Source organism: Musa acuminata, chromosome BXJ2-2 (genome assembly GCF_036884655.1).
Source record: "Musa acuminata AAA Group cultivar baxijiao chromosome BXJ2-2, Cavendish_Baxijiao_AAA, whole genome shotgun sequence".
Classification (NCBI taxonomy): Eukaryota; Viridiplantae; Streptophyta; class Magnoliopsida; order Zingiberales; family Musaceae; genus Musa; species Musa acuminata.
The window spans coordinates 28,814,276-28,839,447 of NC_088339.1; the positions used below are offsets into that span (position 1 = coordinate 28,814,276).

The window sequence follows — 25,172 nt, forward strand, 5'->3', positions numbered from 1 at the left end:
ACACACACATCATGTTCAACCTTCGAACGATACCGGCAGCCTAAAAGCAAGCTTACAGCTTAGAAGAATCACCACGAATCATGGGGAACAGCGTGAAACCAGTTAGAAGGAGACGGGACAGGGGAGAAACCATGAGTTCTTACAGCACAACACCAAAGTTACATGGAACAGTAGACACTACAGACCGTAGATAAGGTAGGAGATAAAAGGGATTCTTTCTCCACAGCATTCATAGAGCCTCTCATCCTCTCCAATCACCGTAAACTCGTACACAGCCCCTATCTTTATTCCAAGGCAAAGCTACTTCTTGCGGGCAGTCTTAAGCATCGACGGTCTCGCCGCCGCCGTCTGCCGAGGCCAGCACGAGCTCTGGGTGCAGCGGCTCGGCTCGGGTTGTGCCGTCGAGAGCGTTGGGCCGCCCCAGGGCCTTCAGCGTCAGATGCGCCGCCTTTTGCCCGGAGATCATCATCGCCCCAAACGTTGGCCCCTGCAACCAAAACCACACAGAACCCACCACCACACACGGATCAAATCTTTGTAAAGATTCATGTCGACTCATCGAATCGTTCTCGATGAGCTCTGTTTGTCTCGGAAGTAAATAAGCGAGAAAAAAGATCCAATCTTTTGCCATAAACAACCTGAGAGAAGAAAGCAATACAAAGAATATTGCTTTATGTTATATCTGCAAGTATAGTATTCAGAAAGACCGAACTTTTTGGAGTGTTTTTCCCCTAAAATCGACAAATAATTCTCAAAATCATACAAATGACAAATTTTAGTGCAACATAAGCTGTAAAGATTGAATCTTTATGATAAAAGATATAAGAACAGAGGTGCCAAGAAAGACGGGATATAGATACCATTCTTGGAGCGCCATCGATCTCGGCGACCTCCATGCCGGTGACGATCATGCCCGGGACGACCTCCCTGGTGAGTCGGACGATGGCGTCCTCCGCTGCGTTCATATCCAGGGCCTTCATCCCGGGCACCGAGTCGATCATCCCGATGCCCTTCAGCCGCTTAACGCCGGTGGCGCCAAAGGGCCCGTCGTGGCCGCAGGAGCTCACCACCACCTTGGCCTCCATCACGTTGGGGTCCATGCAGGACTGGGTGTCATGGTTCATGGACACCAGCGCCCAGTTGGTCACCACGCCGGCGACGCGCCCTTCCTTGACGATGAGGTCCTCGGCGGCGACGGCGTTGAAGAGCTTGACGTTGGGGCGGGCGATGAGGCGGCTCAAGATGGTGGAGGTGAAGAGTGCAGCGTGGCGGACCACGACGTAGCTGTCGGCCTCGTCGTACGGGACGCCGAGCTCGTCGAGGAAGAGGTGGGCGGGCTTGCGGACGACCATGGCGGAGAAGAGCTGGCCGCCGAGCCACGCGCCGCCTCCTGGGGAGACGGACTGCTCCACGATGGCCACGCGTACGGACGGGTCCTTGGAGATCTCGTATGCGCAGGACAGCCCCGCAGAGCCGGCGCCGATGACCACCACGTCCGTATCCGCATAGCTGATCATGTCGGTCATGTAGCGGCGGGTCATCTCCCGGGAGACGATGGACTCCTGGATGGGCTTGAAGGAGAAGGAGCCGAGGTCATACTTGGGGGCGGCCAAGGCGGAGGTGACGGACAGGGCGGCCTTGCCGCTGCCCGAGTGGGGTGGGAGGGGGGTAGCCGCCAGGCGGAGGCCACTGAATGAGGAGCGGAGGTGGTGGTTGCCGGCGAAGAGGGACTTGGGGTTGGAGAGGAGGAAGGAAGTCGCCATGGATGCGGCCATCGGAGGGAGCTGGGGAAGGGTTTGAGTTGGGGGTCTTGGAGAGGTTTAAGGAGGATAAGAACGCGGTGGGAAGACGAGAGTTGGGCGAGTGAGGGCTATAAATGGGGGTAGTTGTGCGTGAAAATATCTAGCTGGAGGCTATTTTGCACAATAGTCCCTTTAACCCTCATGTTTTGCATCTAGAGACCTTATTCTTGTAACATTAGACAGCATTAGGCACACATCAAAAGAGAACATAGAGACATTATATGTTAATCTTGGTCGAACGTGACACCCAAATACTATCGAACATGAAATGCTGATCATTGGGCTGAGCTCTTATCGACTTGAAGCCACCATTGGCTCCTTTGGCACAGGCGGTCACTGCAGAGGAAAAAGAGACGATTCGATGCAGACGGAAGCATTGCTCCTCTCTTTTGGGTGTGACGTCTTGCTTTGGCAAGAAGACTACCACTCTCAGCTCAACCATCTTTGATCTCTTCCTCAGATTTTGGCCCACAGCATATGGTGTTGTGATCCTCCCGATCTTTTCTTTCTCTCTCTCTCTTTTTTTTTTTAAATATGGAAGAAGCATTCTATCTGATGGCAGTCCGGAAGAGCAAAATAATGAAGTGGACCGACCCCCATTCTGCAACTGATGACCTGGAGGTGATGGCTGCTGGGAGTTGATATCAGAATGGTTCCTAGCATTGCAGCTACAAATTCTAAGAAAAATCTCTCATCCTCAACAGTTCTTAAACAAGAAAATGTTAGAATCTGGCATACACAAAGACTAATTTTTTTACTTATCATTTTACGAATTAGCATTGCCTGCTAACAGAAGCAGATTCATGAATCATATCATGATGGGAATTCCATCCTAGTCATTAGGATTGTCCGGTACAGGTATAATCTTCTTGCCTCTTGTAAAGCATGTCTAAACACTGCAGAATGAGATCACAAGGTGAGGCTTTCACACATTTTTTGTGACTAGTTTTTTTCTTTTTTTTTTAATTTTCTGGCAATCACAAGAAAATAAAAGCAAATTTTGGCTGTAAGAATTGAGTTGATGACTGGAATTCCATGCATACCACCACATCATTTCATTTTGGAAGACAAGATGCTTGCAAAGTTGATATATCTTCATACAAGATATCCTGAGACACTAAGAAGATACAGGTCTAATAGATGATGCAAGATTGATGGTGTATCAGAAACAGATAAGGGTCACAAAAAATGCTCAGAAAAAGAGCATATACCACAATCATTACCTTATCAAATGATCCTAGAGGCTTTGAGATATGTAACTAGTGTTCCAACTGATGTCTTGCTGATGACAAAGCCAACTCATGCCAGAATCAGTCACATTTAAACATAGCTGGTGGACTTTCCACAACCTCTTACACATATGTCACTTGCTTTTAATGCAATTCAGATAAAAAAGAAAAGAAAAAGAAGAAAAGGAGTCATCCAAAGATCATGTAGACCATTCCACCCCAAGGCAAGATGAAGGTTCCAAGACCATTAACATAATTCCAACAAAATCATTCGGACACCAACGAGAAATCATTAAAGTAAGTTCACAACACAAACATCCAAACATCACATGTTCGTAACATAAGTAGGTTCGAAGAGATATGTGATCCGCGAATGGGTTCCCCTACAGTCACGGGACAGACCAGAAACAAGCAACAAGAAGCTAGTTGGATGATGGACATATATCTTCAATGGAAGTCTGTGAAAGCCTCACGAACAACTTCTCAAAAACCATGAATTTTGATACGTTCCTTCTTCACGATTCCAGCCTGCACCATGAGAAGCAAGAGAGAGATATCTTCATTCACCATCAGATGAGAGAAAATAACACAGTTTATTCTTGTACATTCCCTGATTTACAACTATATAAGCAAGAATAATCTAGAATAAGATGGGAGAAAAATAAGCACCTGAACCAAGAAATTGGAGACATTCTTCCGCTGATCACCTTGAAGTTGAATGACCTACAAAAAATTATTTGGCTCCACTGATCAATACCGATTCTAGCAACAATAAATGCATGCATCTAGCTAAAAGAAAGACCATAATGCAATACCTGCCCCAACTCTGGGTCCTGAACCACAGTACCATTACAGCAGAATTCCCTTTTCAGATCTTTCAAGATCTTGTTATAGCTGAACTCTTTTTTTAATCCCTGCACTGTAGTTAGACTCTTCCTGCCGTTCCGCTGCTGTATGCGGATGTGCACATACTCCTTTGCACCAGCACCAGAGTCATCAGCATTCGCATCAGCAAATGGATCTAAAGCAAAAGAGACGGAATTACCAAAATAATGAATTCCAGGTAGACGTAAGCTTCTCTAACGTTAAGCTGTTGAAACACTCCAAGCAAACACACAACCAGGTATAACTGTACAAAATTGCATGGAATGGGATTTTGCGAACATACCAAAAGTAGTTGGGATCTGAACGTCAAGATCAGACATGAACACTGGAACTACCGAAGGGAAAGACTGAACAAAGGTTCACTGGCTTCTAGAGCTGCATCAAATTTAAACCACACAATATGGACACTGTTAGCATTCAGCTGAGATCGAGACAATAATTCAATATGACAATTGCTCAGCTATGTAGCAAGGCACATTGGTAAGACATGAAAAAAACTCATAAAAGATCAGGTTTATTTCTTCAAGAAAGAAAATCATTATTTCCTGAAAGAGGATAATAATAAGTGAAAACCTAAGTACATCGATATCAAGGCCACATTAAATAACATGCACTTAGATGTCCAACATGCTTTACAAATAATCAGAGGCAAAAGTACTTGATCAAGAACAGGATGAAAAAATCGGATGGAAACTAATTGATAGCAACAACAAATTACCACAGTTATATTTCAGAAGATCTCTTGATGTGTCATTTAGCTCATATTTTTTTATTGGGGCAATCAAATGACGAGCGTCATCAAAGAAGATATAGTATATACAAAATTTAACCATACTTCCCAAGGAAAATCAACAATAGCACCTTGGCAGGGATGACAAAATCACATAAACAGTTGCATGGAAAAATGAACCGAGATCAGTTGCACAAAACATTAAGCAATAAACAAAGTTAACCCATCTGGGAAGGGGATGATATACATGAAAATGTGTTTACCACATGACTATGAGCTAACTATGTCATGAAGTGGTTTGTCATTTGTCAGAAAAGCTTAAAGGTTGGACAAGAATCATTCAGCCATACCTCAAAAAGTTGGAATCAATGGTTTGTGCGACAGTTCTAAATTGCTAAAGGAGAGAATATAAATGATTACCATGTCCATTTCTTTAATAAAAATCATTTAGTTCCTTGAGAATTGATGAATTTTTCACTTGATCTTGGTTGAAATCTGAAGACAAGACTATTTTTCACCTTTTTAGGGAGACAAACCATCTTTTTTAGGGAAAAACACAAAAGTACGAAAGGTACCACCATAACCCCTGATCTTAATACCATCAAGTCAGATTCGACTTATCATATTGGAGATTTGATCATGAAGGAACAACAGCCTGACTGCTCGATTGATCGACATACATCCTTCATCAACCGAGATAATTAGGGCACAGCTTAAATGCACCAATAATCACTCGATAAAAACAAAAACAAAAGGATCAAAGTGATGGGATGTAGAGCAGATCGACCGCATCAAAAAGTATATTCTTTTTTCTAATTTTCTGATCGACAGCACATCGACAAACTGTTTCAGGTGCAACATGGTATAAATAGCAGGAAAAAACATTTTCTTTTTTCCAATTTCGTTTTGTCCAGGTAAATGCTAAGAAAGGAAAGGAGAAAACGGGACCAAAACTATTTGTCCTTAGGTCAAGATTCTAACACTTGGAACCGGTAATTCCCCCCACCCCAAACCATTACCCCCCCCCCCTTGCATCCTTGGACAACATGGAAGCCCATCAAGCAGCAGATCCAACATAACAGATGCCACGAAAGAAAACCGGAGGTCTTAACTTCCCGATCAACAGAAGCAAGCCAAAATAATCAATAAAGCGCATGAAGCAACAGATCTTGTTGTACAAAGGAAGGGAAAAAGGATCCTTTTTTGTTACCGCGCTGAGGACGAGATGTACGCCTCTCGCAGCGATCACAGATAGGCGAAGAAGAAGAGGGAGAGGATTTGTGGCTGATGCGCTCGACCGCTCTTCTTTAATATTTATAGAGGGAGAAAGAGAGAGCGAGAGGCATTAAATTAGTATTGGAAGGCTATCTTTTTCGTTTCATTTTTACGCCAGATGGCTTGATCGATGGGATTTCACGAATACCGAAGCGGAATGGACATGCAGGATGTCACGTGATCGTGGGCCGATGGCGTCCTACTTTAGCGGACGGCCGTCCGGGTTCTGCAGTGGAAGTTTTCCGAGCTGGTGGAACGTGGACGGGTGATCTCGATTTGGACGGCCCTGATCGCCTAATCAATCCCGATTCCCGTTTTGTTATTGCTTTACTTTCTTCTTTATCACGTTCACGGGATGTGCGGTGGCCCCCACACGTTTGCGTCCCTCCAACGCAGTTCGTTTGCGCCCTACGTCTTATTTTCTTTATTTATTTATTGGATAAATTTCCCAAAAAGACCAAAGTTATCTTTTTTTTATATAATATTTTTTTTAATATTATTTTTTTTTATTTTTTTTAAAATAAAATTATCCTTGACGTCTATAGTCTTCGTCCACATTCGCTATTGCGATCACACCATCATCCACTATCTTTATCTTTATTCTTTTATGTCATAATTTTATATCATCACCTGTTCGTCTATCCTTTTGTGAATTTGATAATGTATCATTGCTCCTGAACTTTCTCCTAGATAGAGATATGAGATTGATTGATGGTGAGAGAGATTGTTGGGCAATGACGATTATAATCAATAGGTGATTGGGGCTTTCGTTAGCGCTTGGCATATGTGACATTCTTTCGTGATGTGTTGACTCCACGATGGTGAAACTTACAAATATAATAATAACGAATAAATGACGGAGATAAATGACCTTATCTTTTAGAAAATAATAAATATTTTATACGAATAAATCAGAATTTTTTTTTAAAAAAAATAAAAGCTTAGAATTTTTTTTGAGAATTTATCCCATTTATTTAGATTTGACACGTAGTGTTTATTTGCAAAGTGACATGACATGACATTCAGACATTCTCATGTCAGATTCTTCGAATTACATATTAGCACGAACTGATCACCATCAAAAGTCACAATGCAATAACTATACTTTATTAGTCAACATCTTTATTTTTGTCTTCTCCACCCATTCTACTAATTGATCTCCCACACTTGGTTCAATCTCAAACTCATCCTTCTCCCTTCTCTCACAGGAGCAGAGGTACTGGTGGTGGATGTTACCATCAGATTGTATGGAATCTAAGATTTCTTCTGCGGCGTACTGCCATCAGCTAAGAACAATAGTTGGCCATGCTCAAATGGGGCCTGTGCACAGCAGCGCGAGTCCCGTGAGTTCACGTGGGCGTCCATGGCAGCATCACATCAGTTTCTCCTCGGAAAGGGATGGGCGGCTCCTTCCCGGTCGTGAAGCAGACCCGAGCCAGGGAGGCGTCCGACGGTCGCCCGACTCCACTACGAGATCGGACAAAGAGTGACACATACTGACGCCTCGTCGTCTTCCGCCATGCTTCCATACTCCCCTCGTCCTTTTTCTCTGTCGACCCCTCTCTCTTCTCATCAACGTCGGAGACTCGCATGCTTTCAAATCCGAGCTCTGTGGTGCTTCGAGTACCGTTGTTTCCTACGCGCACACAGGAACTATTATGACTGTGACGATTTGATCTGATGTTACAAGAAATCTGTCTCGACAATACTCACATTCGAACTTCTAACTTGCTCTAAATTCAGCATCAACCCTATCAGGAGGAGGAAAGGACCAAGACGCCTGAATTGGCAGCTTGACAGAAAGCGGGTTGATCATCAATCCCAAATTTTGGACAGTAGCTGTAATGATATTTCTCTGTGATCCTCATGGGCTTGAGCTGAATCAATCCCAAACTTCGGACAGTAGCTGCAAACTTCAGACAGCACTTTTATGATTGTCACGATCTAATAAAATATCTGATCTATCAAAATATTTAAATTAAAATCGATAATAATATATCAATCAGATCCTTATAAATCAATTTTAATTTTTACCTTTTTGCAGTATAAGACTAATCACATCCCGACTATGAAGCCGCGACAGCAAAGCTCTCTTCCTCGCACCGGCAGAAGAATGGAGCGCAGAGAACGGCAGGGACTGATGCAACGTGTTTATACTAGCAGCCAGTGGACGAGACCTACGTGTCGTCGCTCCATCATCCGCAAGTATCGATCGTTCCCGATCATGTTTGCCCTGTCCATATCTCAATTTTGATTTCTCCGTGGCTCTCCGTGATGGAGAATCTGCGGCGGGCCCTTCGCTAGGTGAATCACGGCACGCACACACAGCCTCCCTGTTCATCACGAGCACAAATCCTCTCACTCCCTGTCGGTTCACTTCTCCTCTCATTGTGTCTGCACGTGTTCATCGTTTCTGGAAGGGCTGCATCCCGGCCAAGATCGCAGAGGAAGATGATCGCCTTCTCGGTGAATGCATTGTATCATGTTCGATGCAGAGTATTCTTCTCATCTGTGATCAGCCATAGCAAGAGGAAACAGGGCTGGATTTGAGTGCACTCTCGAGTCTTATCCCTGACTCAGATACTGCCTTTGTGTGATGGATCTACGAAGAAGGTGGAGTGGTGGTGGTTGCCACAGTTGTGGATTGATTGCAGCACTGCAGTTAAAGACATCCTGCCAAAAATCGCCCATGTAGTGGTTCATTGCCAGAAGCTGGGGGCTGGCCAGAGTTGCATTCCTGATAACAAGCATGCTGCCAGAGAATCCAATCACTCTTGCATATGTCTGGCTATCCTGTCAAGATCTGATGCGTGCCTGATGAGGCACGTTTTGTTTGGATCTCCGGAGGGCTTATCTGCGATGTAATTTGCTGTTTTGGCTCCAATAACATGAAGTAAGAAAGAAAGAAAGCGTGCGACAGTGACGATTGGCAAGACGAAGCGGCAGAAGAAAAGAACTATAAACCTCTCTAAAGCAGGAAAAATAGAAATTAAATAAAACAAATAGAAAAATCTTGAGGACAATTATTAGATCACCAATTTAAATCATGTGGCGTGGAAACGCTATGCGCCGATACATAGGACCATTTCTGCCAGTATAAAAGGAGAGGCATGCACTCGTCCTTCCCCGTAGCGAGCCAGCCAAAGAAGAGGAAGCTACTTGAGTGCCTTCCACCACCCTCAAGCCATGGCGCTGGCCTCCACCAACGACGCGCTGCTTGCCAACTACGTCCCCGTCTACGTCATGCTCCCTGTAAGTCCCTCGCCAACCCTCCACAATGGATCCGGCATCGTCATGCATATGACTGATCCTAGCTGTTGCTCCCATAGCTGGGCGTCGTCAACGCCGAGAACGTCTTCGAGGACCCCGACGGGCTACGGGAGCAGCTGAAGCAGCTCAGGGCGGCCGACGTCGACGGCGTCATGGTGGATGTCTGGTGGGGGATCATCGAGAGCAAGGGCCCCAGCAGCTACGAGTGGGGCGCCTACAGAGAGCTGTTCAAGATGGTGCAGGAGGAGGGGCTCAAGCTGCGGGCCATCATGTCCTTCCACCAGTGCGGCGGCAACGTCGGCGACGCCGTCTACATCCCCATACCGCAGTGGGTGCGCGACGTCGCCGCCGCCAACCCGGACATCTTCTACACGAACAGGAGCGGCACCAGGAATCCGGAGTACCTCTCCCTCGGGGTGGATAACGAGCCGCTCTTTGGCGGGCGTACCGCCGTCGAGGTTCGACTTAATCAACACTAATCACTAATCATTCATTCTAACAAAAGTGCCAATCCAAAGTGATGGCATCAAGCAAAGTGCAGAACTTGAACGTGGAACATGCAAAACCCAGGGAACACGTAAACTGTCTCCATCTCTGATCTAATCAGCACTAAGATAAAGAACATCGAAAGTACACGTGAAAACAATGGAACGCTGAGAATGTTCCTGTATCCGTAACACAATCTTCGGTCTTCTTCCATGACAGCTCTACAGCGACTTCATGAAAAGCTTCAGAGAGAACATGGCGGACTTCCTGCACGCTTGTCTCATCAGGGACATAGAGGTAGGCCTCGGCCCTGCCGGAGAATTGAGGTACCCATCCTATCCACAGGTCCAGGGATGGAATTTCCCGGGCATTGGGGAGTTTCAGGTACGCTCTCTGTAATGTCATCAATCATATCAGAGAACCTTTTTTCTGCATCGACCTCGACAAAAAATGATGTTGCCGTGCTACGACAAGTATGTCACGGCAGATTTCCGTCAAGCTGTAGCCGAGGCAGGGCATCCTGATTGGAAGTTGCCAGATGATGCAGGTGAGTACAATGACACCCCCGAGAAGACAAAGTTCTTTGCAGAGAACGGGACGTACCTCACAGAGAAGGGGAAGTTCTTCCTGACTTGGTACTCCAACAAGTTGCTGAAGCACGCAGACCAGATCCTTGATCGGGCCAACCAGGCTTTCCTCGGATGCAAACTGAAGCTTGCCATCAAAGTATGTGTCCATGACTGAAGATCTCGCCGTTGTTTCGAGTGATACCCGATGCTGTACGAATCCATATCAGGTGTCTGGTGTTCACTGGTGGTACAAAGACGCTAGCCATGCAGCAGAGCTCACCGCGGGCTACTACAACTTGAAGGTGCGAGATGGCTACAGAACCATTGCACGGCAGCTGACGAGGCACGATGCCATTCTGAACTTTACCTGCGTCGAGATGAGAGACTCCGAGCAACCCGAAGAAGCCAAGAGTCGGCCTGAGGAGCTCGTGCAGCAGGTAAGCTACGAAGCGTAACATTCCTTGCAGACTGCAACAGGGCACAGGAGTTGGACTAACCCGAGAGATATTGCCAGGTGCTGAGTGCGGCGTGGAGGGAGGGGATCGAAGTAGCCTGCGAGAATGCACTGAATCGGTATGACACGGCAGCATACAATGTAATGCTGAGGAACGCGAGGCCGAATGGGATCAATCCGAACGGCCCTCCCAAAGTGAGGATTTCTGCATTGACGTATCTCCGACTCTCGGATGTTCTGCTGGAGAGCGAAAACTGGGCGATATTTAAATTGTTCGTGAAGAAAATGCATGCTGATCAGGTAATTTGAGGTTCTTCTCCTGGAGTCAGATGCACGTTCTTCGCGTGTCTTGTATCATAAACCCACTGTTGTTTGTTTCAGGATTATTGCCCGGATTCACAGAATTTCTTCAAGCCCATCACACCTATGAAAAGATCGAAGCCAGAGATACCGATCGAGAAGATCCTTGAAGCAACAGAGCCTTTGGAGCCATATCCATTTGATCCAGTCACTGATATGTTCAGTGATGAGACCTCCGAGACCTCCTAGGTCGAGCAATCAAGAAGATAAGATAAATAAGATCCTTCCTGCAGTGGATCCGTGACGAACATCAACCTAGTTATGAGTTTGTGAACTACAATAAGTAAGAGCTTGTGACATTAATTATTCCATGTTGTGTGAGATAATGTATGCGTGAGACTACTAGAAAAATGCTATCAAGAATAAAGTTTCAGGAACTTTATGTTGGTTTAGCATCTCTAAAATGATGTTAATTAGGACCCTGATATTTACTTTGTGATGTGAGACTCTCTTACAAGATTCTGCAGCTTTTCTTGTCATATATTTTTGTGTTGTTGCCCACTACTTTCATGAATATGAAAAAAGATGATAAAGTAGACCAAACCAAAAAGAACTAATTGGTATACAGATTATTTGAAGGTTGTCACTTACAATTTGGAGAATAAACTAATTTGAAAGAGGTACATGACATTCTTCTAAGTTTTCCTAATTAAGATAACAGCCAAGTCAGAGTACAAGACAATTTCCAGGGTTTGGTAACAAAGATTTTTATAACATCAAAACAATGAAGCCAACAAAAGATGCATGGTAGCAACAGTAAGTTTCTATAGTGTAAACTGATAACATAAACTTCTAATAAGAATTTGAAGGGGTTGGCATAAATGTTTACGTATCATTTGGAGCTTTGTGAATTGTGTATCATAAAGAAACTCACTAATTATCACCACTGGATGAAGAGCAATTGTTGAAATGTTGAAATTGACAGGTACCTCTTATAATAATTTCTTTGGAAGTTAGGAAATTAGTTCTGTAGCATCGTGAAATGTGAATCACCAGAAACACAGATGTTCTTCATCATGCAAGTAGTGGTTCCAACTTCCAAGTAACTGGTATATAGCAAACATATCTGGTATCTGGGACATACCAGCTTCTTTCAGCAGTTGTCTTGATTCATGTAACTTGATATGTGTGCTTGGGTTAAGGATGTGAATTGTCCCCTACTAGAGACCTGTAGATCATGATATCTGACTCAACAAAGCTGCAACCTGGTGGTTTCTTCAGTCCATTTAGTCTTGCCAAACCTCTGATCCTTTCTACATCACTCCACCTTTTATCGGCAGCATACAAACTAGAGAGGGTGACATAAGGACCAATGTGTTCAGGTTTTAGACTGATAATATTCCTAGCAGCAATCTCAGCCAGCTCAACATTGTGATGAATCCTGCAAGCAGAAAGAAGTGCTACCCAAACATCAGCTATCAGCTTTGCATCCATGTTCATGATGAATTTGTATGCTCCTTCCAAGTCCCCAGCCCTTCCAAGAATATCCACCACACAGGAATAGTGATCAACCTTAGGCTTCAAGCAGTACGCCTTTGACATTTGGTAGAAGATCTCCCTACCCTCGCGGACCAGTCCTGTGTGACCACATGCTGACAAAGCCGATGCGAAGGTGATCTCATCTGGTCTGATACCCTTTGCCTTCATCTCATCAAAGCAAGCAAGTGCCTCCCTTCCCCTTCCATGGAGTCCATACCCTGAAATCATTGCGCTCCAGGAAACAAAATTTTTCACTGGCATTTCGTCGAAAACTTGACGAGAACACTCCAGGCTACCACACTTGGCGTACATGTCTACAAGTGCAGTCCCCACAGTCACCCTGTTTTCGAACCCTTTTCCAATGAGATAAGCATGAAGGCTTGTTCCAAATCGCATGGCTCCGACCCGATCACATGCTCCGAGCACTGCTATAAGAGTTACTGCATCAGGGACTACGCCCTCTAAGTTCATTCGACGAAAAAGACTCAGGCTTTCAGCAGCGTCACCATGTCTAGCATAACCAGAAATCATGGAGTTCCATGAGACAGTATCTTTCCTGCACATGTTCTTGAACAAACGCCAGGCACCTACGATGAATTTGGAGTTGGCATAGACATCGATCAGAGCATTAACCAAAAAACCATTGATTTCCATGCCACTACGAAGAATGCAGGCATGAATCTCCATCCCTTGCTTCAGGGCCATCAAATCTGCACAAGCAGGCAGTACACCCAGAAGACTCGCCTCATCCAGCCGACTTCCGGTGAGAGGCCTATCAGCAAAGAGCGACAGAGACGTCGCCGGATCATTATTCCTTGCATAACCTGAAATCATCGTGTTCCAAGAAGTTAAATCTTTAACCGGCATTCCGTCGAACAACTTCTGAGCGATCTCCATCTGTCCGAACTTGGAATACATCGACAGAAGAGAATTGGCCACGAAGACGTCGGACTCATACCCACAAACAATTATTTCAGAATGCACCCTTCTTCCGACCTCAACAAGGCATAGATCACCGCATGCCATCAGCACAAACGGGTACGTGAAGTTATCCGACCTTCTGCCAAACTTCAACATCTCACGGTACAAGAGAAGCGACTCGAGCGGCGACCCACCGCAGGCGCAGCCCCGGATCATCACGTTCCACAGGAACGAGCTCTTGAGGACGATTCCGTCGAAGATGACCCGGGCTTCGCGCACGCAGCCGCAGGCGGAGTACATAGCGCAGAGCTTGGTGCTGAGGTAGGTGTTGTCGAGGAGGACGCCGGAGGCGACCATGTGGGCGTGGAGCCGTCGGCCTTGGCCCAACGACCTGGAGTTGGTCAGTGACTGCAAGAGCCGCCCACATTGGAGGGAGGCGAGGGGTTCGCTGGCTGCTCCTCCAGCCACCGAATGACAATCCGAGCTATGTATACGGAGAGGGGTGAGGGTCGACAGCTGCAGGAGTCTGCTCAAAGACTTGGTGGAGTTGTGAGGAACACAAGCATTCATGAGACCGTGTGAGAATGGGAGTCGCTCGAAGGCAAATACGCTGCTCTTTGATGACGAAAGGATGACGGAGTACACGATCACCGATTGTAGCCCTCACAGAGGTAGATTCGAACCAAAAACCGACTCCGTTCGATACTTCATCGATTTCGAAACTAAATCCGAACAGTTCGATTATAATTTCTATTTTTTGATAATTAAAATTGATGATTTCTGAATTGGAATGGATGACAGACAAATTAGAATCGTCGATTTTGAAACCGAAAGTCAACCTGATAGACCATAAATCTCAAATAAAGAACTTAATACATATACTTTAATATCCTTTTATGAGAAAATAGATTTAGATTTAACATGTTAATGAAATCTAAACATATGATGTAGATCGAAACGATGAATCGGAATTTCACAAATATTTTTAATTAAACACTACAACAAAAAAAATTGATACAAGATTCAGACTCATTTAATCTAGCCATCAAAAAACTTTAAAGATCTTAATCTAATAGCAGAGAGTAACTTTGAGTTTATTGTTTCAGTATACTGAAATGATGTTCTTTGATCTAGTAATCACAGTAATTGTAGTCTAATTGTCCATATACAGTTTGAGTAGCATGTACAAATTCATAGTTTATAGACCAAAGCTGTCGCCAACGAGGAAACAAGGCATGAACTGCTCCCATCTTTTACTTCCAAGAGATCAATGTATAATGAAAGAATTAACTTATGATTCAAAATTTATTGTTCTAAAGCTGTTCACTAGGCACGATCTGCTAGTATAACAAAACTAGTCTAACTTCCTGATGCAAGTGGCGAGGACCTGAATCCAGATGTGTTGAAAGCATCGGATGATTCTATGATGCAGCCTTGGTCGGTGGCGCGGGCATCAGGTGCAGATGTGGTTGTTCGAGCTTCTGAGAACCAGGCTTTCAAGTCTGTGATTCCCAGAGCATAATCGATCAGATTCAGATCATTAAACCATGCTCAACGGCGAGCCGATCACCAATGGGCCTCTCGAGTAGTAGTTTTCAGCACCTTATGAGTCCTGTGGCAACACCACCAGAAAAATCAGAACAAGCCTGCAATGAACAGAACTGACATCTGCAACAGATACATAAGATAAATCCATAACATTTTGTACTGCTACAGAAACACAATTTGCAAAATGATAGCTTTGTGGCAACTGCAAATAAAAGGCAAGTTGGAATCATTGACTACTTTTCCATATAGTACAGCTTTCTCACTCCAAAAAGAAAAAAGATTGTATAAATTTCTTCGATTAGAATATAAAAATGTTGCATTTCTTTTGAAGATGTGATGGAATCAAACTGAGTTGCAAGTAAACAGTTGCTTATTAGTGAGATATCAAGTCAGGTTTCATGTTTCGACAGAATCATTGTGGCTTAGTTCTTCATTCTTTACTAGAAATAAGAAATAAAGTAAACTCTATTGCTGCAAGTGAGGTGAAGATGTGATGATCAAATAGGTGTGCACTAGAAGATACATCTAATTAATATTTTTGAAGTTTCATAGCAAATTGTTGTCCCCTATGTTACTGTGTCTAAGAGTTATTTCTCTCTGCTACTGAAAAAGTTTCGTTGACAAAGAATACACAACCTGTTCACAGAATATGTACTTTAGCCAGATCCGAGGACTGGCTCAACGATCAAACTCCAACAAAACCCAGGATTGATGAATAAAACCAAACCCCTGCATGCAGAGACTGTCTTTGTAACTTAGATCATAGTCACCAGAAAAGATTCAAAGGAGGAATCTTAGCATAGCACGAAGGTTTACTTGTATATTTTAGTATAATGATGTCTAGTAAATCCTCTGGGATGTGGTCCATATTGTGCAGAATAGTAAGAAGGCATCCCCATGGACTAGTAAATAAGGAGAAATATTAGCCAATTAGCGAAATTGCAACAATACCTGTTCCAACCAAAGTCAGCTCTCATCATCCGAACTAGAACTATCGACCCGCCGATCCCTTATCGCCGGAAAAAGTAGCTGCTTTGGATCTGGCACGGGTAGTGGTGATGATGTTTCTCTATTTCTGGGTGCTTGTTTAACTTTTCTTGGTGCTTCTCTCACCTCTTTGCAGGCCTTATCTAACATCACAAGAAAGTCCCGTACAATTACAAACAATCGCAAGCCCTCATCCTTCCCAGCATTTCCATGGAAAAAGTCTGTGGTTTTCTTTACCAATAATCTTAGTCTCTTTTCTTCACCTAATAAGAAACTGATTCCAGTTTCAGCTTGCTCCATGAAACTCTTGAGTATGTGATGAAACCCACTTTCCTCCTCATGACTTTTCATGCTTGTATTTAGGAATTCCTTTGTCCTCACCGACCTGTGGTTAAGCTGTGCCACCAAAGTTGTCAAGGCATCAGCATCCAAAGATGCTGCTTTCTTGACATTTTGAAGTTCATCTCCAAGACCTGAAACAATTTTAAGACCAAGTTTTCGGAAGTAGTCTTCAGATTCATGGAGTGAATCATCGCTAAGATCATCAGAGTTCAGGCTAGAGACGCTCCCACTTCGTTCCCTGGCTATTCGTACAGCACGCACACCTTCAGATCGAATTATCTCTTGAACAACAAAATGCAATAATGTTGTCTTCCCATCGGCTCCTTTAACATCAGACAACTTCAGGAGTGTATCAAGCTTGAATGCTTGTGCTCCCCCACGGAAGGTACCATCATTCATGCGATTGCCAGTTTTAAGGACAGCTTCTAATAGCTTCAAGAACAGACGGCTACTTTTTAGTTCTTCACAGGCCACCTGATAAGAATAATGCGTAAAAAGAAAATAATTTAGAGATATCCATGTTAGTGGAACTGGTACTGGAAAAGCTTTACTTCCTATGGTCAGTCATATCAAATATGAGAACGGCAATGTCCCCATACATACGGTGCCTTGATAAAAACATCTTTCAAGTTTTTTGATGATTATGAACCTCACTGATGAAAAGAGAACATAGAGCACTGCACATAGAAGAAGTACTGTTTCATATCCTCTCAAATTATCTTGGTTGCCACCTTCCTTTGCTGACAAGAAAAATCCATGAAAAACTGACAGGGATTTTAAACTTTAGCTTTGCTATGAATACAGGCATTGGGAAAGAAAACCCACTGCACTGACATGTCAACACACAAAATTTTGGAAAAATATGAAATGCCATGTGGCATACATGGCAATTGGAAAGAGAAAACATAATGTTCATGTATTGCTATAAATATATAATAACACACAAGAAACAAATTTGTACAATTTGGACGACCTGTGATTATCATGATATATAACTTAAGGGATCCAGTTATGGATGGATAATGTTATGGACATCATTCACATCCAGAGTAAATCATAGTATTAAATTACATTAGTCTTGCCAGTGTACAACATATGCTCAGAAACTTTAAAATTGATCTACTTGTATCCCACATGTATACTGCACATGCATAATTTCATAGATAATGTAGTTTTTCATGGTCCGCATAGATAAAGTAAAATGCTAGTGAATGGATTGTCCACCATGTTTTAGGTGAGTTATCCTTTTTCCCCAAGCATGCATTGAAGGGTCCTAACACATGTTCTGGAAGCATCAAAATGTCTATGACCAACATGAGTACAACCATAGATACATTCACTTTCTACACATTGACCTTCCCACTCATCACAGGACAATAAAGAAAAAAGTTCAAATAAAAGAAAATTGTCCTAGTCAAAATGCTTCTCTATTAACCCATATTAGATGTTTGTAAATGTTTTGATTTCTCGATATTTAACCTTTTCTCTTTGCTCTAAACTACAGTTTAATAAGTAGATGTTGAAATGCAATACTGAACTAGTTGTATGGTTAGAACTGAAAAACACAACAAGTCATGATTGAAAAATTAAATGCTGGACCAGATCTTACCTCTAGTGTAGAAAACGATTCCGTGGCAGTTGAAACTTCTTCTGGCATGGAAGCCATGAAAAGAAGTGCTTCTAGTCTTTGAAAAGCAAACGGAATATCCAATAATGCCTTCAAAAACCTTTCTGCTAAGCCAAGTTCAGAATGATCACCAGTATACAATCGAAGCTTCAGCTCTTCATCAGTTGTAGGAGCCATCTTTATCAATGTTTGTAGTAACTCCACTGGAAGCTTTTTTCCTTTTTCAGAAAAATCAATCAATTATTACAACACACAAATTATACATAGCTACAACTTAAAGGATATATATTGAGACCCAAAAGAGAGTAGACAAGATAATTTAGTATGTAACAGAAACAACACTTGTAGTAACTCCACTGGAAGCTTTTTTCCTTGTTCAGAAAAATCAATCAAGTATTACAACACACAAATTAAACATAGCTACAAGCTAAAGGATATATATTGAGACTCAAAAGAAAGTAGACAAAATAATTTAGTATGTAACGGCAACAAACAGAATCAGGAGACCACGGCATGTATAATGATTTGCATTAAGAGGAGCTTTCTTACCAAAAAAAGAAAAAGGAACAACTGGATTCTAAGATTTGGCAAATCATCAGGACAAGACACATAAAAAAGCATTATAGACAAGAGTTTCCTTAAATTTTCTACTTGTGAGTACACAAAAGAAATCCTTTTTTTCATCATTTTCTTTTTTATGTATATTATCCAATATTCCGTAGCAAGTAATAGGGTAATACAAGTTGAAACGTTAAGTATCAAAATCATATATTCTGCCAATTGTTCAATTTCCACATTGTGAATCAGGGAGCATAATTGTCTCATAAGGATGAACATAAATTAGGTGCCACCACCAACAACATATATGTAAAGGAACTGATCCAGAAAGAAACTAAATTGAACAGTTTGAGTTGTCATGAAAAATTCACCAAAGTATTCTTTTTCTAACTTCTAATAGAATCTTTCTCACAATAGTTTTGGAATATAATGAAAAAAACCTACCTTCCATAAGAGCATCACGAACTCCTTCTATTTTCACATTCAGTGCCTTTAATGAAATAGCCAAATTTTGGGACTTCTTGGCATCAAGAATCCGAACATATTCAACAGGAACCTTTGATGATAAGCCCTTCCCACAATTTTTGGGTTTATTAGCAGAATTGTAACCAAAAAGACTTTCAATCATCTCCTCATCAAACCTATAGACAGAAGTTATTATGTTCAACATAAGACTATGGAGAAGATCCAAAAGATGAGACACTGGAGAGCTTACTGGAATGAACCCGACTTAATCTGATTCCACACCATAGATTGATCAGGGTTTGCAAGAACTTTATCCCAAAATAATGGTTTGAGCTTTGTTTTTGGTGCACCATCTGATACAGAATGTTGGGGCCCAAGAGGGGATGGCGGAGGCACTTTTGATGGACCCAGGTTTATTTTTGGTGCACGAGGAACAGAAGCAGCTTTTGGTGGAGGTGGAGGGGGACCACCAGGTCTTTTGATGGATGGGGGAGGGGGTGGAACAGGAGCCGAAGGAACAGCCTTTGGAACTGGAGGAGCCATTACAGGTGGTGGTGGTGGAGGTTGTGGAGATCGTGGAGGTGGAAGTGGAGGAGGAGATGGTGATGAAGATGGAGATGGAGATGGAGATGGAGATGGAGGTGGAGGTGGAGGTGGAGGTGAAGATGGAGATGGAGGTGAAGGTGGTGATCGAGGTAGAGGTGAAGGTGGAGGAGGAGGCGGAGGCGGAGGTGGAGGTTTGGAAGTGGGCTTTTCTGCTGGTCCATTGGTTGGTGCACCAGATAGCTCCATAGATGAACTTAAATGTCCAGAGTGTAATTTGGATGATGGAACCTCAGCTGAGCCAACACTCAAGGGTGAAGCATCACCAACTTGGATTGATTCGGATTTGAGAGACAAAACTCCTGACTTATTCTTCTCACTCGAAGTTGCTATGCCAGAGTTTTGTGAAGAATCTGGAAACACATTCACGATCAGTCTCTGAAGTAATACTCATACATAAAGGAACAAGTATATAAACTTTTCATACCAGAGAAGTCACTCAAACTCAAACTTAGGAGTGGCTTGTCATCCTTCAAGTCATTACTTGAGTAAACTTTTTTTCTACGGCAATTAATATATAGAATAAACAGAATTGCTGCAACAAAAGAGGTTCCTGCTACGCTTAAAGCAACTGCAACAGCAATTGTTTTGTTGGTTTCCTCTTGCTCCTTAGCTAAAAAATCTGCAGTTTCATCTGGGCTCATTTCATCGAAAGCTGGTGGAACAAATTTACTGGAAGCATGGGTTAGTGTACGTGCAGGTCTTAGGATAGAGGGAGGTGCTGGACTAGACTTAGAAGGGCCAGATGAAACATATGGAAATGAAGCTGAAGCATAAGCAGGGGAACAAAACGTTGGTGGTGCATGGGTAGGGACCATGGTTGGTGTAGGGTGATCAGCCAGATTCCTCCTTGAAGCGGGATAACGTCTGATTAATGGTTCAAGATTATAGTACCAATTTCTCATAGAGTTCTTCTCTCCTGTATGAGCAAGATGAATATGTTTACCCAAACATATAAGTAAGAAATACTTGAGACGTGAAGATAGTGCAGCCACACCTTTTTCTTCATTGTCTTTTGCAAGCAACCCCACTTTTACTTGGTTTTGTCTGGAATCTTTGATCATGTCGTCCAAAAGGGAGAAGTCTAATTTTTTCATAATTTCTTTTACATCTTTTGGATGTAGACCACAATCAAGCAACATCTTTTCCACCTGTAAATTTTGCATCTCATCAGCAGCTTATTTTGGATTTATACCATGCGATCGTAGTCATGATACAGATGTTAAAATCTAAAATGGTATCTAAATTGATGAAGCATCTAAAATGGCAGAAAATAATAGGACAAGTACACATGTTAATATGCATTGACATGGATGGATTGTGCAATTTTAAGTAAATATAATTTGTTTTTGTAAGTTCAAGCACAAAGTAAAAGTTTTCATTTGAATTCTGATGTTCTAACAGAAATCATGTTCACATAGGCAATTATTTTGACATATAGAAAGGATGTTTAGGGGCAAAATATCTACACCTTTTTGCATCATACCGCCAAAGTTCATAACTTGTACACAACTTTGAATGCTGTTGGCATTTATACTCAATGTAAATGATGCCTGTGTGTTCATTTTTGCCATGCCTCACAAGGACAGACACATGAAAAATATAACGATATTTTTTATGAATTAAAATAGCTAAAGATGTGAATCATGAATAGATGACATAAAAAGATCAATAGGAAGAAGCTTTAAGTAATAAAGAAAGAAACCAAATATTGAGAGAGAGGAGACAAGTTAGGGGACTCAATAAACTTGATATTTGCTAGTGCCAGGTGAACTTTTGCAAAGTACAAAAGAAGATCTAGCAGTCAGTTTCAGCATTGATTTCATGGTTATCCATAATATCTATTAATAATTTGTAGTCCACAATTAGCAGTTTTGCTTGTTCTCTCTTTTCTTTTTGTTCAGTGCTGATATCAAGTAACTTTGGTTTTTCTTTCCAGAGAGCAGGATAAAACGATAAGTGATGCTTGCAGCCCATACTCTTTAGCCAAAGAGATGAAAGCACAAAGGTACTGCACTTCACTGTTTAGAGGGACAAGAAATCAATAACTTTAACAGAATTTAGGCAACAAATGTTAACATTTGCAACATTATTACGAATTGACATCAGTAATTTGGAATCCTGAAGATTGTTTGGTATGTTTGACCTATGTCACAACAACCGAAAAACATGGAGCAATAGTTTTACATAACAAAATTGACACAGGAATGACAAATCTCTGCAGCAGATTACATTTATTGTGAAAACTTGGAAGCTTATGTTTGAACAAGAAGATTCTAGATTTCTTCAATGAACTAAAATGTGGGAAATGCCAAGGCATAAATCTAAAACCTACAGCTGTGCACCAACATTTCGTATCTACTAGTCATATTGACATTTGATTATCGATTGCAGATGCATACTTCATCTCATCTGACTAATTCTTACCCTGTTTGCAAAATTTTCTTTCAACTAATTACCATTTTATGCAACAGAATATGATGCATTGAATTTGAAGAGAGTCCAAATCAAGAAATTAACTCGATGGAAAAATTGTGCACCCCTCCAGTTGTATTGCAGTGAAGATTAGAAAGTATGATGAATCATCCAAAAAGAGTTTTCCAAACAAATCAAGCTAAAATTCCATTAAAGCCAGTTGTGCTAGTCTACTCAGTAGAAAAGCGTATTTGTATAACCTAGTTATGGGATATAATTCCAGTCACAATCCGGAAGAAAGAGAGATCAAGACTACAACAAATCATCCTTCTCACCATATTGGGAACAAAAGAATCAGCCAAATTGAAGAATTGGCTCTGTCTTCCCGGCCAAACTTTTGTCACGAGAACGGAAAACAAGACCATACATGCAACGGCCGAAGCTTTCCTGCTTATAGCCATAATCTCTCTGACAGATGTTAGAGGCAAAGACTAATCTTCTCATGTCATAAATATGTTATCCCAATCACCTCCCAAAACATCATGGGAATTAGCTCAAAACGTTGCACTTTTTTCCTCGCTCAGAAATAAGAAAACAGTGGCATCTTTTTCTTTATCTCCAGAACCAAGAGCCCAGATGAGGTTTCCTGAAAGAAAATGCTTATCTTCGACGACAAGAATCAGCAGAAGCGGAAAAGGCGAAAAATCCTTCAATTTTTTGCGACCTATTGCTCCTTGACCAGATGAATTCCAGAAAGCTAAAATCGGAAAGCAGCCACCTTAACGAAAGGTGCAAACCAAGACCCGCGCCTGGGGACTACACGTGCCTCAACGCGTTGCTGAGAATCCAGAGGATGCTCAAAAATCGATCCTTTCCCTTGTTGAAATAATAAAACAGACTCGGACCTCCGAATTATAATGCTAAAAAATGTCTACTTTTCTCTCCGAGAAACCAAGAAACGGATCAAATCGCGCCAAAGATCACCGCCTTTGAGTTGCCAAACAGGATGAATGCCACGAGCATCGTGCCAGGAGATGGAGCAAATCATGCCAAAGAACGAGTTACGTAAGAGAAAAGCCCCAACGTCGCCAAGAGGAACCTCGAATCGCCCACGATGCCCTCCCCTTTCGAGTAAATCGACACAAACGAGCTGATGTCCCAAACAAGCGGCCTCGGAGGAAGAAAATTATGTCCTAATGGCAGCTGACGAAGGGGAAAGGGAGCTCCTTTGGGATCGGAAACGATGAACGGAAACGGAAGCTCGCGGATAACAATCTCTTCCTCCTAAATGTCGCCTGTGGACTTCGGGAGGAGGGAGGAGGGAGGAGGGCCGAAGGCGACCAAAGCGGGGGGAAGCCGCGTGAGAGGGGAATTGAAATGGCGTGGCTTTTGTTGGCAAAATCGAGACTCTTCTCCCACATGGAAACCTCCTTAGAGAGAACGGAATGCCAACAGTTGACACATGACAACTCGTTTATATTACATGCATATGATCACAAACAATAGACAACAAAATATGACTTATTTTCCTTTTCTCTCCATTGTATTGATGACAACTCATCTTCATTCTAATTATCCACTTCTTAGAGAATGTATTATATTATAAAAGGAAAAAAACAATATTTTATACACTTAAAAAAAAAAAAAAAGACACATTAAATAAAAAATAGTTATTAACCATTTAAGATCATAAATTTACCATAAGCTCAAAGCCAAATAATAAAATACCAAAAGAAAAAAAGGAAAAAAATTATCATAAATTTTCTTTGGAGCGTTATAAAAAAAAGGAAAAAAAGGCAAGCAGGATATTTAAATTTAATTCGAAAGAAATGAGAAGGAAATAAAAAATAACAAAACGACCCGTTAAAAATCGCCAACCTTCGCGTTTAAAGCCCATCAAAAGCGTGGGACCCCCCTATCTCTCGTGCTCCATCACCTCATCGTCACCGTCCAGCATCATTAGGAAAGAGATCATCCGTCACACCCTCCCACCTCTGCTTCTGTTTGAAGACCACACGCAGGACAGAGAAACGAGCAAAAGGAGGCAGGAAGCACGGAGAAGAAGATGTCGAAGACGAAGGCGACGACGATTACGCACATGGACTTCCATGGCGGATCCATCCCCTTCCCCTCCTCACCTCTCGTCCGCTCCTGCTTTCGCCCTGACGTACCGCTCGCTACACACTTCTTCCCTCTCCTCAGTACGATATTCTCCCCTTTACTCTCTTTTCACAGTCATTGGAACCACCCTAATCTGTCTCCCGTTCTTCCTCTTCAGCCTCTGGCCGTCCGATCGACCCAGCGAGCCCGACCACTACGACCGCTCCCTCCCCCGCCCCGGACCGGACAGGCGCGGCCTCCGCTTTCCTCCCTCACGCGCCGCACATCGGCCGTCACTTCGATGAGGACGAGCGAAAGCCGTTCGACGACTCCTGCTCCCCTCGTCTCCCGGATAACACCCTCCGCCAGTTCTGACGCTGAGCGCCCCATCTCGACCCCGATGGTGCCCCCGCCCCTGTACCCCGCTTCCGACCCCCTCTAGCGGCTTCGGTTCTGCTCATATTGCTTGGGGTCTGAATCGAGACGCACGACCCACCACCTCAATGTGGTCCGCCGCGAGGCTCGCCGAAGCCAGCGCTGCTGAGAAGGTCTCATCAGGCCGGTGGCAGTCGAAGCCACCCGAGGTGAAGGTCATCAGATCCGACGAAATTACGGAAGGCCTGGAGCGTAGGCTTCGAGAGATCGTTCGGCTTGTGGATGACACAGATCGGAACCTTGAAAGAGAGGCCGAGATCGGTGTAGTGAGCGGTCGCCTACGCGGAAGTGAGGGAGAGCACTAACGGGGATATAAACAGGAATAACTTTGTATAGGAACAAATACTAGAAGACCAAAATACGCAGCGGAATAAAATGGAAACACAATCAAACAGAACACCAAGATATACGTGGAAAACCAAGATATACGTGGAAAACCCCTTCAATGTGAAGGGTAAAAACCACGGGGCAAACTAGAGATAATCCACTATGAGAATAATGAATATACAAATCTCAATCTCTTGCCCAAAACCCAAGCAACAACCACAAGAGAATAACTGGGATACAAGGATCACGTTACTGCCCACAATATCTAAAACCTCCCAAGTAATCACAGCAAGAGCCTACTGTAG

At 42.9% G+C, this 25,172-nt stretch overlaps 5 protein-coding genes and 1 long non-coding RNA gene across 11 annotated transcripts; 1 reads left to right on the top strand and 5 right to left on the bottom strand.

Moving 5' to 3' along the window:
• Positions 1-120: 120 nt before the first annotated feature.
• On the bottom strand, positions 121-1,856 carry LOC135605866 (thiamine thiazole synthase, chloroplastic-like). The gene is made up of 2 exons (XM_065096418.1): positions 861-1,856; positions 121-487 (listed from the first exon to the last, which is right to left on the bottom strand). Exons 1-2 carry the CDS (start codon positions 1,773-1,775, stop codon positions 320-322), a joined length of 1,083 nt encoding a protein of 360 aa, XP_064952490.1. The 5' UTR covers positions 1,776-1,856; the 3' UTR covers positions 121-319.
• Positions 1,857-3,305: 1,449 nt separating this feature from the next.
• LOC135605867 (protein translation factor SUI1 homolog) lies at positions 3,306-5,996 on the bottom strand. The gene is made up of 5 exons (XM_065096419.1): positions 5,857-5,996; positions 4,200-4,291; positions 3,847-4,052; positions 3,701-3,754; positions 3,306-3,559 (listed from the first exon to the last, which is right to left on the bottom strand). The coding sequence occupies exons 2-5, from the start codon at positions 4,234-4,236 to the stop codon at positions 3,515-3,517; spliced, it is 342 nt and encodes a 113-aa protein (XP_064952491.1). The 5' UTR covers positions 4,237-4,291; positions 5,857-5,996; the 3' UTR covers positions 3,306-3,514.
• A 1,012-nt stretch (positions 5,997-7,008) lies between these two features.
• On the bottom strand, positions 7,009-8,489 carry LOC135605869 (uncharacterized). 2 transcript variants are annotated; one of them, XR_010484574.1, is made up of 3 exons: positions 7,956-8,489; positions 7,635-7,827; positions 7,009-7,557 (listed from the first exon to the last, which is right to left on the bottom strand). It is a non-coding gene; the product is annotated as an uncharacterized LOC135605869 (long non-coding RNA). The 2 variants fall into 2 exon arrangements; XR_010484575.1 differs by having other exon boundaries at positions 7,635-7,834.
• A 578-nt stretch (positions 8,490-9,067) lies between these two features.
• On the top strand, positions 9,068-11,526 carry LOC135605868 (beta-amylase-like). The gene is made up of 7 exons (XM_065096423.1): positions 9,068-9,173; positions 9,251-9,649; positions 9,897-10,061; positions 10,152-10,403; positions 10,474-10,683; positions 10,761-11,000; positions 11,082-11,526. The coding sequence occupies exons 1-7, from the start codon at positions 9,108-9,110 to the stop codon at positions 11,247-11,249; spliced, it is 1,500 nt and encodes a 499-aa protein (XP_064952495.1). The 5' UTR covers positions 9,068-9,107; the 3' UTR covers positions 11,250-11,526.
• Positions 9,657-14,125, bottom strand: LOC135583440 (pentatricopeptide repeat-containing protein At1g08070, chloroplastic-like). Of its 3 annotated transcripts, none has more exons than XM_065096422.1 (2): positions 12,145-14,125; positions 9,657-11,245 (listed from the first exon to the last, which is right to left on the bottom strand). In XM_065096422.1, the coding sequence occupies exon 1, from the start codon at positions 14,028-14,030 to the stop codon at positions 12,198-12,200; it is 1,833 nt and encodes a 610-aa protein (XP_064952494.1). In that variant the 5' UTR covers positions 14,031-14,125; the 3' UTR covers positions 9,657-11,245; positions 12,145-12,197. The 3 variants fall into 3 exon arrangements, with proteins under 3 accessions (XP_064952494.1, XP_018677910.2, XP_064952493.1); XM_018822365.2 differs by having other exon boundaries at positions 9,657-11,287; XM_065096421.1 differs by having other exon boundaries at positions 9,657-11,315; positions 11,990-14,124.
• Positions 14,126-14,568: 443 nt separating this feature from the next.
• LOC103975578 (formin-like protein 5) lies at positions 14,569-23,436 on the bottom strand. 3 transcript variants are annotated; one of them, XR_010484577.1, is made up of 9 exons: positions 22,341-23,436; positions 20,588-20,741; positions 20,018-20,509; positions 19,238-19,943; positions 18,967-19,163; positions 17,947-18,182; positions 15,960-16,811; positions 15,645-15,737; positions 14,569-15,072 (listed from the first exon to the last, which is right to left on the bottom strand). XR_010484577.1 is itself a non-coding variant. In XM_065096424.1 (8 exons), the coding sequence occupies exons 1-7, from the start codon at positions 22,464-22,466 to the stop codon at positions 15,975-15,977; spliced, it is 2,748 nt and encodes a 915-aa protein (XP_064952496.1). In that variant the 5' UTR covers positions 22,467-23,435; the 3' UTR covers positions 14,569-15,072; positions 15,960-15,974. The 3 variants fall into 3 exon arrangements, 1 of the variants encoding a protein (XP_064952496.1); XR_010484576.1 differs by having other exon boundaries at positions 15,645-15,750; XM_065096424.1 differs by lacking the exon at positions 15,645-15,737 and having other exon boundaries at positions 22,341-23,435.
• Positions 23,437-25,172: the final 1,736 nt, after the last annotated feature.